Source organism: Cucurbita maxima, unplaced genomic scaffold (assembly GCF_002738345.1).
Source record: "Cucurbita maxima cultivar Rimu unplaced genomic scaffold, Cmax_1.0 Cma_Scf00006, whole genome shotgun sequence".
In the NCBI taxonomy this organism is placed as follows: Eukaryota; Viridiplantae; Streptophyta; class Magnoliopsida; order Cucurbitales; family Cucurbitaceae; genus Cucurbita; species Cucurbita maxima.
Genome location: NW_019272022.1, coordinates 6,624,167 through 6,639,620, shown reverse-complemented (window position 1 = coordinate 6,639,620; position 15,454 = coordinate 6,624,167). Strand labels below are relative to the sequence as shown.

Sequence of the window (15,454 nt, the reverse complement as noted above, 5' to 3'; positions counted from 1 at the left end):
GGGGGGGGGGGGGGGGGGGGGGGGGGGGTCACCGGAACTCAAGGAATCTAAACAAAGTGCTGCTGGCTAAATACGGTCTTTATCCTTTGGAGTGGGGTTAAAGACACTTACACAAATCCATGGAAAGAAATCTCATCTGAGAGCCCCTTTTTCTCTTGTTTGGTTTAGTTCTCCGTGGGGGATGGGAGGGATATTTATTTTGGGAGGATAATTGGGTGGTGAATAGGCCCTCGGGGTTTCTCTTGTAGTTCATTCTTTGATTTTTTGCCAGATCCATCTTTGGTTTGAGAGTCTGCATTTTGGAGTCTGTGTTTTGGAGTTTGTGGAAGGTGAAAGTTCCTAAGAAGGTTTAGTTCTTTGTTTGTTTGGTTGTCCATAGAAGGATTAAAACCTTAGATAGGCTCGCAAGATTTTCTAGTTGGTTGGGCCTTTTTATTGCGCTATGTGTTGGAAGGTGGAGGAAGATCTTGATCATTTGCCATTAGATTGTGACTTTTCTCGAGTTTGTGCTATTTTATGGGGGTTATGAGGTGAGAGGAATAATGGAATCTTTTGAGGGAGCAAAAGGTCTCTTTGTGATGTTTGATACCTTATCAGATTCTATATTCCTTTCTGGCCTTCAGTAAATGAACACCTTTTGTAATTATTCGTTAGGTCTTATTTTACTTGATTGGAACTCCTTTTAGTTAGTTTCCTTTTGCTAGTTTGATTTGTTGCATGCCCTTGTATTCTTTCTTTCTTTTCTCAATAAAAGTTCGGCTTGTCGTAGTATTGGGGCGTCAATTGTGATTTTAATCCTGCCATTTGTGTATTACTATAGGTTTGAACCAGATATGCTAGCATTCTCTGGTTGCTATTACGGTGGAGGTGAAAAGGAAAGAAGAGAACTCGGAAAAATTCGAAGGCGATGGAAAACATTGCATGTAAGGCTCTAGTTTTAATTATGTACAGAAATCCAGTGCTTATCACCAATATTTGCAAATCAATTGTAGTGACGTCAACCAGCACAGTGGCTTTTGTGTTTGAATGAGGTCGTGGGATTGGTTTGGCATATAGTCAATCCTTACTTGGGGAATATAGTTAATTCATGTACAAGCAAGAAATTGTCTCAGATCTGTATACTGCCTGACATTTAGATGGATCTATTTTCTATGTGATAATTCGAGCATAAGCTGGCAACTAAAGTAACGTTGCTTTGAATTTATTTCAGCAAGTCAGCAATCCTGAGAAGGAAAGGAGGCATGGAAAATGCCCACTGACTCCAGAAGAGGTTGGTTTGATGCTGAGAGCGCTGGGATATGGGCAGGACGTCCATATCTATGTGGCATCTGGTGAAGTATATGGCGGGGAAGAGACGCTAGCCCCTCTCAAAGCCCTTTTTCCTAATTTCTATTCCAAAGAAACCATAGCTTCCAAACAGGAATTGGAAAATTTTTCTTCATATTCCTCTCGCATGGCTGCGCTCGACTTTATTGTCTGCGACGAGAGTGATGTATTTGTCACCAACAATAATGGAAATATGGCAAGAATACTGGCTGGAAGAAGGTGCGGAATTTCCCTCTTCAACAAAATAAATAATTATATATATATGTGTGTGTGTGATGAATAATTTTGTAAAATTCAATTCTATTTCAGAAGATACTTCGGACACAAGCCTACCATTCGTCCAAATGCCAAAAAACTGTATAGGTTGTTCACGAACAGAGCCAACATGACATGGGGAGCATTTTCCTCGAGAGTAAGAACATATCAGAGAGGCTTCATGGGGGAGCCAAATGAGATGCGGCCTGGCAGGGGTGAATTTCATGAAAACCCATCGCCTTGTATATGTGAAGAGGCCAGGTTTCATGTCAAGTCTGATTTAGGACCCAGAAAAAATGATACGACACGAAGAAGAGACGAGGCTGCAATGGTAGGCGACGACCAAAACAATGATTATGAGCCAGAATGGCCGGACTCAGAAGAAGAGGAAGAACAAGTTGAGTTCCAAGATAAAGATCCGTTCAACACAAGTGTGGAATATGAGGGAGGTAACTCTGAGGAGCCAAATTTGGAATTGGAAGAGATTCTGTCGGACTAAACGAGCTGATCCTTACTCAAGTCAGTACTTTTACTAACCCTTATTTTCACTGAGAAATTGTTGATTCAACAAGAGCTGTTGATTCGAGTGCAGTGTATATAACAACCCCCTTGTAGGGCCAAAAGATATCTCCCTTGGTTTCAACATTTTCTTGTAACAGTCAGATCTTGTATCGACAAGAGCTGTTGATTTGAGTGCAGTGTATATTAATACTTTTTTTTTTTTTTTTTTTTTAAATATAAATCTTTTTTTCCTTAAATAGAAACTGATCTTAACAACCTAATTTCAAAGCAGAGGATATCTTGACCCAAATTAATTTATCTCTTTCCTCTTCTTTTTATTTATTTATTTTCGATATTTTATCAAATTAGAAAAAATAAAAATAAATACATGTTATATTTTGTGCTTGTAGTATCTAAAATTTGGAAGGGTAAAAATGGAAAAAAAAAAAAACATTCAAACAAGTGACTAAGAAAAACATGCAAAATTTAAGTTTTATAATTTATATTTGTGTTTGAAATAAAAGTCTTGAAGTCAATTTTAAAATTCTACAAAAGATTATTCTAAGCAGACTTTGCTTAATTTTCAACACGTCCTTGTTACTATTGTTTTCTTTTTGCTTAATTTGTATTTCTAATACCTTTCTCTCCCACATTTTTATTGGAAAAATTGGTAAATAGTCCAACAGCTTCAATAAATCAAAACCATCAAGGAAACTAAGTTAGTTTTGTAGCATATTCAGATTATCAGTTGACCTACCAAATGATAGGTTAGATGATTAATCGTAGTTAATTAATATAATTAACTCATATTTTTAAAATTAGTCATTGCAGTTGATTTTAAGTTAACTTTTAGGTCAATTTGCAATATAATAATAATAATAATAATAATAATAATAATCTCTATTCCTGAAACGACGCCATACCCATATGTATTCAAAATTATATTGAGAGGGTTGACAAAAAAGCAAAAAAAAAAAAATCTAATTTTTTAACTAAAAATAGCCATAAATTAATGATATTACCAAAATTTGGAAAATTGAATTTAAACCAACCATATATTTATATTTCAAGTTTAATAATATATAAAAATGAGGCCTCCTTAAACAAGTTAGTTATGTAAAATAATATGTTAGATAATTGAATAATAATAATAATAATAATAATAAAATCATATTAGGCAAATTCAATTTTCATTAAAGCGTCGTATCTTATTTTCATGGCAAAGGAAAAAAAAAAAAAAAAAATCATTTAAATATAATTAATGTTTAATGAATGGGATTTAAATTACCTTTGCGTCCCGATTCATATTTGAATATCGTACGTTTCATTCACGCAAAAAGTCGGTCCCATCTTCTTCCAATGCCTGACCTAACTGATTTCCTTCCAAATGAAAACACGGATTTCAGTCACCAAATTCCGCCATTGATTTCCTTCACTTTCTTCCATATTCCACTGGTCTTCGATGCTCAAAAGCCGTAGGAAAATCGCCATGGCGTTTCGAAGGTGGGCTACCGATGTCGATTGGCGTCTCCTTTTTCTAGTCGTAACTCCTCTCTCTCTCATCGCCTTTTTCTCCGTCTCAACCGTTCCTGCGATTCCTTTTTCCTCTCTCGCTCCGCTTCGATCCTTCATCATCGGCGCCTCGTTTCAACAGCCTCACGAATCGAATCATCGAACTGATGATTCTTCGTTTGGTCTACCTCCGAGTAAGCCTCCGAGAGGAGCCGTAGAGGCGGAGGAGTCCGTCGAGGGTCGTAAATGGAGAAAGAAGAAGGCGGAGTTACAGAAATCGAAAATGGCGGTGTGTTTAGTCGGCGGAGCGAGGAGGTTCGAGGTAACCGGGCCGTCGATTATGGAGAATATTCTGAAGGAGTATCCGAATGCGGATTTGTTTCTGCACAGTCCGCTAGACCGGAACTCGTTCAAGTTATCGTACTTGAGAGCAGCGCCGAAACTGGGCGCCGTGAAAATCTTCAAGCCAAAACCGATTCCGGAGACGGAGTCGCAAGTCCGGCTTCTGACGGCGGCGAACTCGCCCAACGGAATCCAGGTTCTTTCGTGAATCGATCTGTAAAACGTTTTGAAATTTTTGGTCAAATTTTAAGTTGAAACGTTATTCGATTAGGTGGCTGTTAGGAAGAAGATGAGGGGCGGGTGTTGTATCTGTAACAACTGTTTTCTCTCTTTTTTTTTGGCTTGATTTTATAAATCTTCAAACCTTTGCTTACCTTTGAATTCATTCCTTCTCTTTCTTCGTCAAATCAACCGAAGAATAGAATAAAAAATAGTTGGCGCTTTTAGTATTTCATAAGAAATTTAGAAATAAAGGAAAGTAAGGTCAAACAAAAACCTTTTATTAATAGCAGTAATGACCTGAATTTGTTTTTATATTTCCATGTTCAATTTCATTAAAATTTATAAATTTATTAATAATAAGCTCATTTTTCCATTTCTTTCAAATATACTGCTGTAATAGCCTTTTTAATTTTCCATTTTATGTTCGCATGAACAAATCATTGGATTCCATTTAATACAAATTGATAAAGTAAACCGAGTATTATACACGGAGGACGCAATTGTCATGCAGTGGATGTGCCCCAGTTTATGTACTTTTTAAGTGGAAAGTACGATAATGCCCCTACTAAATGTGAATGGATGTGCTTTCTTTGCAGGGGCTTTTGCAGTATTTCCATTTGGTAGAAGGATGCCTGACAATGATCCGGACGTACCAAGAACTCAACAATTTCACATACGATTGGATTGTTCGGACTCGGGTCGACGGGTTCTGGAACGCTCCGCTCCGACCCGATAGCTTCGTCTCCGGACACTACTTGGTGCCGCCCGGATCCTCGTACGGCGGACTCAACGACCGGCTCGGCGTCGGAGATCTCAACACCTCCACCGTCGCTCTCTCACGCCTCGCTCTAATTCCGAAACTGGACGCCGCCGGACTCCGGCAACTGAACTCGGAAACCGCCTTCAAGGAACAGCTGACCACCGGAGGAGTTCCATTTGAGACAAAACGGTTACCGTTCTGTATAGTGACGGAGCGGCAGTACAATTTTCCGCCGCGGGGATTTGGAGTTCCGGTAGCGGCAATGTCGAGTCCAGGGCCGCTGAGCGGGGCAAAATGCAGGCCGTGCAGGGTAGCATGTGAGGGTGAGTGCGTGGAAAATGTGATGGGTTCCTTGGACAGAGGATGGAGCTGGACGGATTGGGAAAATGGGAGTATGGGTCTGTGCGATGCCCGTGGAGACTGGGAAGTGGGATGGGAAAAGTTATATGAGGATCTGGTTGGGGAGGAAATGGCGGATGCGAGTTGGAGAATACAGAAGATGAAGATGAGTGAGTGTAGTGACGGATTCAGTGAAATGAAAAGACGAAGTGGGATTTGGGAAGCTCCGGCGGCGGAGGTTATTTGTAGGGCCGGGAGCTTGAAAGGTTAGTACAATTAAATTCACAGCTTGTTGCTTTATTATTAGGAGAATATCATACGAAATTTTCTTGCGAATTAGATTAATTAGTTGGTTGGTTGGCTTTTGCTTTTGGCCTGTAATTAATGTCTTCTATTTAGTTATAATTCCCAATTAATTCATAAATTAGTTTCTTTATTGTTCTTCATTTATGAAGGGGTTTACCCAAACTTGGTTTCAAGTCCCTCATAGATTAGGCTTTTAATTACACACGTGGAACAACATTAATTGATCAAATCAAATCTTCTTAAACCTAATTAATTCTGTGACTCGTAACCAATCATAAATTAAACCCTTTTTGTGGCTAAATTATCTACTAAATCTCTTGGGAATAGCGATTTAATCGGAAACGAGAGGCGTTATCGAGTAAAGAAAAGAACCAATAAAAAGACACGAATTACCTTTTGCCATTACTAAATACAAAACGCAATCGGCAGCGACGAACCTGGCAGGCTACTGGAAATGCGACTAGCCGATTTCAAATGGTCCGTCGGCGTTCTGCGTGTCCCTCGCAGGTTTATTCTACATTCCTCCGCCGTAAGCACTTTCCGTCAATGGCTACATCGGAGAAACAGAGTGGCGGCGGTTCTTTCTCCATCTTCGTTTCGTCTCGCCTCTGCTGCTCGCTCCCCGTTTTTCTGCTCTGATTCAAAATCCTATTGCCCTAAATCGTTGGTTCCCTACTTTTAAATTGAGTTTAATTAGAATCCACGTGTCAAATAAACGTTCGCGGCAGTTTTTTGAAAAACGCATTTCATCCCACGCGCCACGTCATGAGTTCGTTACGTCTCGTTTCATTTATAACCAATGGGCTGGGCCGATAATTTCATGTTTGCACATGGGCCAGGGCTTTAACTGTTGGATTGATAGCTAAGGCCCATTGATAGAACTCTAGAGCTCAGTTTATTTTTCTAATATTTATAGAGAAAGTAATAATGCGATCCATGTTGGTGAGGATTTAAATTTTAAAAAAATGAAAGGCAAAAGAAGGTGCCACGTCATAAGACACATTTTAATAATTTAATTCATGTTAATCTGAAATGCATTATGGATGAAAGAATCAACAAATTAATATTAATATTATGGAACTTTTGGAATGATACCCAAAATTCGTGGAGACAGCTAGAGAGAGAAGGAGAGTTCCTTTAAGGGTCTTTTAGCAGAGGCAAAGGGCACCGGAGAGGGGGAATGGATCTAAGCCGCCCAATTACGCATTGCTGATTTGGTCTATTACGTATTGTTATTAGTGTTACAATTTTAAAACGTGTCTAGTATGGAGGAATGTTTCGTTTTACTCTACAATCAATGTGAAATTTTGCAATCCACACTCCTAACATCCTTAGTAACACTATGTCTGATGTCTAATTTTGATAATATTAGTAATAGCTCAAGTTCATAACGAGTAGATATTTTATTAAAGATTTAAATATTGTCCTATTTCAATGGGCTTGGGCGGTTAGCATAACAAATTTTTATTTTATTATAATAAACTATTTTTTATTTATTTTTTCAAAACTATATATATATATATATATATATATATATTTTATATTGAATACGGTCACGTTTTGGAGGCCACTTCTAGTTATTAGATTCCTTGTGTTGTTTGGTGGGCGATTATTGTTGATTGATTTTTAAAAATAAATGTTATTTTATTCTTGGAATTTTTGGTTCTAATTTAGTATAATTTACATGAAAATGACCTTCTTAGAATGGTTAGGATGCGTGAATTATTAAGAAGTGGTACAATCAATTATAATATAATAATCCCATTAACTAGTTTTAACATACTTCAACTAATTAAATTTTTTATTTTATTATTCCTTGGTGTGGTATGTAAAAGGGAGAGCATACCAAATTGAAGACAGAGAGGGGACTCAAATAAATATATAATTGATTTACATTTTAAAAATAAATAAAAAATATGTCCACAAAGAACAAAATGACTTTTGACTGAAAAAGGAAAAGCTGCGATGAACAATGAGTGCAATTCAATTCCAAAATTCTAAAACTTAATATCTTAGCCATTACCATTATTTTTGCTACTCAAAGAAGACTTGTCAATTTCCACTGTGTCCCTTCATTGCTGAATCTGTTCTTCTTTAATGTTATTATATGGTTGAAATTCATGCCATTCATTTCAATAGTTTTTCAATTCAATGCACACAAAATATTTATTATTTTGTTTAAGTTTTTAGAGATTTAATTAATGCAGAGTGTATATGTTGTCTGCCCAATCAATTCTATTTCGTCTAGCTTGGGTCTGTTGTAATTGTTACGAAATAAGGATGCGCTATATCGTGTTAAAAGACAACGTATCGCTCGAGTTGAACATGATTCGAGCAAATTTCATGTAACATACATTATATATTTATATTTTGGTGATTAATTTTGTTAATGGAAGTAAGTAGTATATCTTGTTTATATACTTCAAAAATCCCTTCCGCTTTTCCTCACCAAAATTCCTAAATTCCTCACCCCGCTCTCACCAAAATCACAGCCATGGTCGGCGTTTTCCGGCGATCCTTCTCTTTTCCAAACAAGTCTCCGCCCAAGCCCGCCCTCTCTCATCACGTCCGTTCCATCAGTCTCCCCTGTAGATCGCACCCCTTGATTTTCCAACTCAAGGAGGAGATCGCCAATCTCAACTCCTGGTCGCTCAGTTTGGATTCCAGAACCGCCGCCTGGATATGCGACGGCCTGAACCGCCTCAAAACCGTCCACAACCATCTCGACGACGTTCTCAACCTGCCTCAGACTCAAGAATCTCTCCGCCACCAGCCGCACTGGATCAATAAGCTTCTCGAACATTTCTTAACCTTCGTCGATGTTTACGGAATCTTCCAGACTTTGATTCTCACGCTCAAAGAAGAGCACTCCGCCGCGCAGGTCGCGATGAGGAGAAAGGACGAAGAGAAGATCGCTTTATATGTTAAAGCTAGGAAGAGACTAGCTAGGCAAATGACGAAACTAGTTTCGACCTTACAGAAGAAAATCAAAACGGCGGAACAAGGCACCACCGCCGCCGATCTTGCCTCCGTGATCGAAGAAGTCGTCGGAGTGACGACGGCGGTTTCTCTCGCGCTACTCAACGGAATCGTAGAATCGTTCTCGACTAGGAAGCCATGGGCGTGGACAGGATTGGATCGCATTTCAAAGAAATCAGCGGAGGAGGAGAAAGGGATTCGAGAGTTCAGAGAAATCGGATCTGAGAAATTGAGAGAATTGAAGAAGAAAGGAAAAGAAGAAACGGAAAAGGCGATGAAGAAGATGAGAGATTCAGAGGATTGGTTTAGCGACATTGAAACTCGAAGCCAGAAGGTATTCAGAAGTTTGATCAGTGCCAGAGTTTCGCTGCTAAACGCTCTGTCACAGCAACAAGCATCGGAAAAATAAGGGAATTTTTTATACACGAAATTAGTATACTAATTAAATATCCACGTGATTTTATCGAGGAAAACGAGAGATTGAAAAAAAAAAAAAACAAAAAAGTGGTGAAAATTCAAACAAATCTAATTTAGAAAAAATATATATCATATTACCTAACTAATTCGTGTTTTAGTGATATCATTGGATAACACTTTGAACTATGGGAAAGGTTAGAGTATGGATGATATTATTAGAAAGACGAACAGAGAAATTAATGTAAACTAAAATGGAAGATGAAATTGAAGAAGAAAAGGAGAAAGCTGTGTTCCGTTGCAACAAACTTAGTTGTTTTAATGAAGGAATAGAAGGGAAGTTACAACAAATGTTGGTACCATTTTCTCTTACGACAACGCATTTGCAGAAGAATCCAGGAAGACGATGCCTCTGTTAGCCGCTGGGAGTGAACAGAAGAAACAGAAACAGAATCAGCCACCAAGGAGACAACGACGGCAATCACACCACGATGAACCTGCAAAAATTACCTCCCTTTCTCTATCTTCTTCACAAGCCAACGAGCGCATTTTCTAGAAATTCCATTTCAAACCGCTCTCTCAATATTCCTCCGCCCGCTTCTGGTTTTCATTTCTGACTGAAAATTCGAGTTCCGATTGCAGGTTAGAGTCGAATCGAGTGAGTTATGGGCTGTTGCCTATCTTCCATGCTTCAACTGAAAAAACCTTCTGCCGATGACGATGGCCGTGGCCATGCCCATGCCAATAATTCTATTCACCAGAACCACCACCATCAGAATGAAGTAGAAGCCGCCCCGCCGACGGATGATTGCGCGCCCTCGTTCCTTGAGTTTTCGTTCGCCGACCTCAAGGCGGCGACTAACAACTTCAGCTCCGATCATATTGTATCGGAAATCTGCGATAAAGCTTCTAATGTCGTTTACAGGGGGCGTCTCCAGGCAGAGAATAACCTAGGGTGCATTGCTGTTAAAAAATTCAGCAAAGCTGCGTGGCCGGACGCCAAACAGTTTGCCGTAAGCACGCTCTGTTCATTTTTCTCAATTTCTGGGGTTCTGATTTGGTGTCTTAATCCATATTTGCTTATGCTGTTTTTGATGAACTCTTGATTCAGGCGGAAGCCTATGGTGTGGGGAAATTGAGAAACAAAACACTCGCCAATTTAATCGGGTTTTGCTGCGAGGGCGACGAAAGGCTGCTTGTTGCGGAATACATGCCCAATTGCACCCTTGCAAAGCACTTGTTCCACTGTAACTTTCAATCTGTGTTTCTTCTTCTTGTTCTTCAAATCTTGAATGCCTAAAATAATGAATTTCTGGCTGTGGATCCTTAGAACTTGGATAATGAATGCAATGTTTTGTTTCTTTCATTGACAGGGGAGAAACAAACCATTGAGTGGGCAATGCGTTTAAGAGTTGCTCTATGCATTGCTGAAGCACTAGAATATTGCAGTCAAGCAGCACGTCCATTATACCACGACTTGAATGCAGACAGAGTTCTATTTGACGAGGTGGAGTGTCAATAAACAAACAATCCCCCTTTTTTATTATGATCATATTGTATCACTGTGTTGATTTGTAGAGATTTTGCAGGACGGCGATCCTCGGCTATCGTGTTTTGGGTTGATGAAAAACAGCATGGATGGGAAGAGCTACAGCACTAATCTTGCTTATACACCTCCAGAGTATCTAAAAGATGGTGCGTCAACCTCTTCTGCTTTTCTTTCCTCTTCTATTTATGATATCCATGCCAAAGTTTAAAGGAAACCAGCAAGCTTGTGATCATCTACTTTTCCATTGTTTCGGATTGATTCACTGTCATAATTGGGTGCTTATTTCAGGAACTGTAATTCCTGAAAGCGTTATCTATAGCTTTGGGACTATCCTGTTAGATCTTCTTAGTGGAAAGCATGTCCCTCCAAATCAAGTACGTACGCTTTGATCAAAGAATTTGGGGTTGTTGAGATATGTTATGAATGTCAATAGCAACTACTCGGCTTGTATGCAGGCACTTGATATGATAGGAGGTAAAAGCATTAGTCTGTTGATGGACTCACATTTAGAGGGGAGGTTTTCAACTGAAGAGGCGACTTTAGTGTTTGAGCTTGCTTCGCAGTGCTTGCAATATGAACCAATGGATCGACCAAGTATTGAAGAGCTTGTTGCAGCACTCGTCCCCCTCCAAAACAAGTCTGATGTAAGCGCTTCCCTTTTGATCTTGAGGACTTTTGGTGGTGCGTGATTAGATGTTATGAGTTCTTGTCTTTTTAGTTTTCATTTATCAACTAGGTGCGGATGAACTGTAGATTCTGCAGGCCCTGGTTCATGTTCATTTTGGAGAATTTGCTTGCTTGCTTGCTCTGTTTTGAGGACAGCAAAATTTTCCAGTTTAGTCAGTATTCTAGCTTCTAAAGTGATAAATTCTTGCTTATAGATTCCATCATATGAAATGCTGGGCATCCCAAAACAAGAGCGAATACCGTTGGTGTCGCAACAGCCTCTATCTCAAATGGGTGATGCTTGTGCTCGAGTGGACCTTACAGCCATTCATCAGCTTTTGCTACTGTCACACTATAAAGACGATGATGGATCCTACGAAGTAAACCAGCTCTATGGCTGACATTTTTCCCACTTCGAATGTTCATAGTTCTTAATTGCTAAAATTTTCCCTCTCCATTTGGGTTTATGCAGCTTTCCTTCCAAGAATGGACGCAACAGATAAGAGACATGTTGGAGGCACGCAAGCGAGGCGACATCGCATTTCGAGATAAAGATTTTGAAGGCGCAATAGATGGCTATACCACGGTGAGCTATATATCTCGTGACCATGAAAATACAGAACATTTGGACGATAGTGATTTTTGTGTTGCTCTGTGCTCAAAGATTGACCCTATTGTTCATGGTATTATGTGCATGCAGTTCATTGATGTGGGCAATGTACTTTCTCCAACAGTCTACGCACGTAGAAGTATTTGTCATCTGCTGTGTGATCAGCCAGACTTTGCACTTAGAGATGCAATGCAAGCACAATTGATTCACCCTGAGTGGCACGTTGCATTTTACTTGCAGGCTGTTGCCCTTGTTAAGCTTGGAATGCCAAAGGATGCGGCTGACATGCTGAATGAAGCATGCACATTAGAGAAGAAAAGGCATAGAGGCAGAGCGTATTGAGAATTCAACTCTCTCAAGTTCTTAGGTCTATTTTTTTTTTAAAATATCTATAACTCCTTTTCTACTTCCATCTTCTTCTTCTTCTTCTTCTTCTTCTTCTAAGTTGTAACAAAACAGTTGGGGATGATATCAGGCAAAACGGCATACCATGGGATCTGTAAGTTATCAATTAAGTAGTATGCAATTTTGTGAAATGATTAGTTGATTCATCTGTGTGTTTAACGTTTATAATACAATGCCGTGTCAATATCTGTATTCTAAGCAACATATAACTCGGCTTTTCCATCGATGAAGAGGCTCATGAACTCTTCCCCGTCCACGGTTTCTTTCTCGATAAGGAGTTGTGCAAGCTTGTGAAGAATGTCGATGTGGGTCGTGATAATCTGCTTAGCTCTTGAATATGCCTTCTCTACCAATTCCCTAACCTCTGCATCCACAACATCTGCAGTTGCCATGGAGTAATCTTTCTGGGATGACATCTGCAAGTTAATAAAAACATTCATTATAAGTCAGTCCGTCAAAATATGAAGGTAACCTCTGAATTCAGTGACGGTATTAGAGCATACCTGTTGACCTAAGAACGGATTTCCGCCCGGTCCACCAATCGCAATTTGTCCAATCTTTTTACTGAATCCAAACCTCTCGACCATTTGTCTTGCTACTCGAGAAACTTGCATGAAGTCGTTCGATGCTCCCGTTGTCACGTTGTCGTCTCCGAATATCACCTCCTCAGCCACTCTGCAATAGCCATTTAATACAAATTGAGTATGAGCTCTAAATAACTCAACACTACAACAATCAGCTACAAATTGAAGTAAAAGAATGATTTGATAATTGTAAGAGTTGTCATAAAAGACTGATGAGTAATATGCCAGACAATCAAACATTAGGGTCATCACACGGATGGTTTGAATGAATGATATATACCTTCCTCCAAGGGCAACAGCCATCTGATTCTCCAGGTAGCTTCTGCTGTACAATCCAGACTCGAGCCTCTCTTCACTTGGAGCGAAAAAGGTAAGTCCACCAGCTTGGCCTCGAGGAATGATCGATATCTTCGCCACGGGATCATATTCTGGCATCAACGCACCAACAAGAGCATGCCCAGCCTCTGCATTTGAAAAAGAACATGAACTGTTAATTAATTGAAAAAGCTAGAGAATTGAAGTTCACAGAACAACGATGATCAATATAATATACCATGGTATGCAACTAATTTCTTCTTCTCATCCGAGACAACGGCATTCTTCTTTTCTGGCCCTGCAATTATCCTTTCAAGAGCATCTGATATCTCATCTTTGCTGATTTCCTTAAGATTGCGCCGGGCTGCAAGAATGGCTGCTTCGTTCATCAAGTTTTGCAGATCAGCTCCAGTGAAGCCAGGGGTTCTCCGTGCTATCTTTTCGAAGTCAACATCTTTAGCAAGGGCCTTGCCTCTTGAGTGCACCTGCAACACATCAATTTAACAACAATAGCTTAAGTGACTTATTAGCTCAAACCCAGAAACTATTACAATTTCTTTGAACTTAAACCAAGAAGAGTTTCCAATGCACTGACCTGAAGAATCTTAACCCGCCCGGCAACATCAGGACGGTCGACAGTGACTTGCCTATCAAACCTACCGGGCCTTAACAGTGCTGAATCAAGAACATCTGGTCTATTTGTAGCAGCCAACACGATCACACCGGAATTACCAGAAAAGCCATCCATCTCAGTCAAGAGCTGATTGATTGTTTGCTCTCTCTCGTCATTCCCACCTCCAAGACCTGCCCCTCTCTGTCTCCCCACAGCGTCAATCTCATCAATGAACACAATGCAAGGAGCTTTGGACTTGGCCTTGTCAAACAAATCCCGCACTCTCGAAGCACCCACACCAACAAACAGCTCTACGAACTCTGAGGCAGCACACGAGAAGAATGGCACACCAGCCTCACCGGCCACAGCCCGAGCCAGAAGAGTTTTTCCAGTACCGGGCGGTCCAACAAGGAGACAACCTTTTGGGATTTTAGCTCCAAGAGCTGTGTACTTGTCAGGGTTCTTCAAGAAATCAACCACTTCCTGTAATTCAAGCTTTGCTTGATCAGCTCCAGCAACATCAGCAAAAGTCACTCCAGTTTCAGGCACTTCTTGGAACTTGGATTTCGATCTTCCAAAATCCATGGGCCCACCTAGTCCACCGGGACCGCCAGGGCCGCCCTGAGCACGGCGGAAGAGAAAGAACAATCCAGCAAAAGCCAAAATCGGAAACAACAAATTACCAATGAAACTGAACAACCCATTTCCCGTATCGCCTTCAGAAACAGAAATATCAACACCATTCATAGCAAGAATGTCGATAAGATCAGGGTCATTGGGGACAATCACAGAGGCACGACGGCCATCGATGGCAGTGAGCTGAAGCACAGAGCCGTCTTTACTAAACCTAACTCGTTCCACCTTCCCCTTCTTCACCGCATTCAAGAATTCACTGTACCGCCATTGACTACCTTCGGGAAGGTCCGAAACCGATTGAGATTGAGGTTTCGGAGCAGTAAGAAGAACATTCTGAGAGAAGGGCGAGGAAGTTGAAGTACTGGGACTCACCGCTTGAGCTTCAATCACCGGAGGAGGAGGCGGAGGGCTAGCGTCATCCACCGCCAAAGCTTGTGGCGCAATCGAAGAGAAGATTAGGGCAGCCAAAGTAGCTTGCGATGAAATGGATTTCAAGTGTTCAGAATTGGGCTTCTCGCTAAGAATGCTTCGCGTAACAACAACCTTTCTCTTCGAAATGAAAGGCAAATGTGTCGTCGATCTGGTGGTTTTCGGGGTCGGAGGAGAAATTAAGGTACTCGTTCCGAAGAAGGATGAAGATAGAAGGAGATTAGTGGCGGAGGAAGCCATAATTCGTACAAAATCTCGGAGGATTTCTTCAATTCAATCTGCTGAAAAGAGAGTTTATAAGAGAGTAACGGAGAAATTGCATCCACTTTCTTCTTGTTTGATAATGTGAAGGGAAATGGGTCGGGATTTCATCTTCGAATCCGCGCCATAGATTCAAGAAGCGTTAGCGTCTCATCCACGTGTATGCTTCGAAATCCAATTACTTCTTTTTACGAAATATCCCTCGTGGCATCTTAGTTTGACCCGAAAGCTGATAAAATGGGCTCCGAAACTGGGCCATTATCAGTGGATGGGCTTTTTCCTTCGGCCCATATAGTAACGGCCCATACTCCACCATGGGATTTCCAGTCATATTCGAATCACAAATATGGATAACCTGAAAAGAGAAAAACCCAAAAAACGAACAAACTTTATTATTTCCTGATTTTTGGGAACTTTTTTTTTGTCGGGA

At 40.4% G+C, this 15,454-nt stretch overlaps 5 protein-coding genes across 7 annotated transcripts in view; 4 read left to right on the top strand and 1 right to left on the bottom strand.

The window, feature by feature from the left end:
* The window catches only part of LOC111481314 (O-fucosyltransferase 16-like), a 5,015-nt gene extending 2,731 nt beyond the window's left edge, over positions 1–2,284 (top strand). For all 3 annotated transcript variants that reach the window (XM_023126755.1, XM_023126753.1, XM_023126752.1), the window contains 3 exons: positions 821–923; positions 1,211–1,545; positions 1,636–2,284. In XM_023126755.1, the coding sequence (XP_022982523.1) occupies positions 821–923; positions 1,211–1,545; positions 1,636–2,080 (883 nt within the window). In that variant the 3' untranslated portion in view covers positions 2,081–2,284. The remainder of the gene's footprint in view (positions 1–820; positions 924–1,210; positions 1,546–1,635) is intronic.
* Positions 2,285–3,571: 1,287 nt separating this feature from the next.
* On the top strand, positions 3,572–5,703 carry LOC111480808. Its single transcript, XM_023125982.1, has 2 exons — positions 3,572–4,132; positions 4,755–5,703. The coding sequence occupies exons 1-2, from the start codon at positions 3,572–3,574 to the stop codon at positions 5,526–5,528; spliced, it is 1,335 nt and encodes a 444-aa protein (XP_022981750.1). The 3' UTR covers positions 5,529–5,703.
* Positions 5,704–7,984: 2,281 nt separating this feature from the next.
* Positions 7,985–9,050, top strand: LOC111481317. Its single transcript, XM_023126758.1, has one exon. It carries the CDS (start codon positions 8,058–8,060, stop codon positions 8,949–8,951), a length of 894 nt encoding a protein of 297 aa, XP_022982526.1. The 5' UTR covers positions 7,985–8,057; the 3' UTR covers positions 8,952–9,050.
* Positions 9,051–9,130: 80 nt separating this feature from the next.
* On the top strand, positions 9,131–12,317 carry LOC111481316 (probable serine/threonine-protein kinase At4g35230). Its single transcript, XM_023126757.1, has 9 exons — positions 9,131–9,969; positions 10,068–10,203; positions 10,330–10,463; positions 10,546–10,651; positions 10,794–10,879; positions 10,961–11,149; positions 11,387–11,551; positions 11,644–11,757; positions 11,872–12,317. Exons 1-9 carry the CDS (start codon positions 9,622–9,624, stop codon positions 12,121–12,123), a joined length of 1,530 nt encoding a protein of 509 aa, XP_022982525.1. The 5' UTR covers positions 9,131–9,621; the 3' UTR covers positions 12,124–12,317.
* Positions 12,308–15,125, bottom strand: LOC111481313 (ATP-dependent zinc metalloprotease FTSH, chloroplastic-like). Its single transcript, XM_023126751.1, has 5 exons — positions 13,681–15,125; positions 13,324–13,570; positions 13,051–13,234; positions 12,690–12,861; positions 12,308–12,602 (listed from the first exon to the last, which is right to left on the bottom strand). The coding sequence occupies exons 1-5, from the start codon at positions 15,001–15,003 to the stop codon at positions 12,381–12,383; spliced, it is 2,148 nt and encodes a 715-aa protein (XP_022982519.1). The 5' UTR covers positions 15,004–15,125; the 3' UTR covers positions 12,308–12,380.
* Positions 15,126–15,454: the final 329 nt, after the last annotated feature.

Bases quoted from the DNA above. Each gene is read 5' to 3' on its own strand.
- LOC111481317 (XM_023126758.1), top strand. From the start codon at position 8,058: ATGGTCGGCGTTTTCCGGCGATCCTTCTCTTTTCCAAACAAGTCTCCG.
- LOC111480808 (XM_023125982.1), top strand. From the start codon at position 3,572: ATGGCGTTTCGAAGGTGGGCTACCGATGTCGATTGGCGTCTCCTTTTT. The intron at 4,133-4,754 runs GTTCTTTCGTGA...CTTTCTTTGCAG, and splicing joins ACTCGCCCAACGGAATCCAG to GGGCTTTTGCAGTATTTCCA.
- LOC111481313 (XM_023126751.1), bottom strand. From the start codon at position 15,003: ATGGCTTCCTCCGCCACTAATCTCCTTCTATCTTCATCCTTCTTCGGA. The intron at 13,235-13,323 runs GTATATTATATT...TTTCAAATGCAG, and splicing joins GAAATTAGTTGCATACCATG to AGGCTGGGCATGCTCTTGTT. The intron at 12,603-12,689 runs GTATGCTCTAAT...ATTAACTTGCAG, and splicing joins ATCCGTTCTTAGGTCAACAG to ATGTCATCCCAGAAAGATTA.
- LOC111481316 (XM_023126757.1), top strand. From the start codon at position 9,622: ATGGGCTGTTGCCTATCTTCCATGCTTCAACTGAAAAAACCTTCTGCC. The intron at 10,652-10,793 runs GTGCGTCAACCT...TGCTTATTTCAG, and splicing joins TCCAGAGTATCTAAAAGATG to GAACTGTAATTCCTGAAAGC. The intron at 11,552-11,643 runs GTAAACCAGCTC...GGGTTTATGCAG, and splicing joins ACGATGATGGATCCTACGAA to CTTTCCTTCCAAGAATGGAC.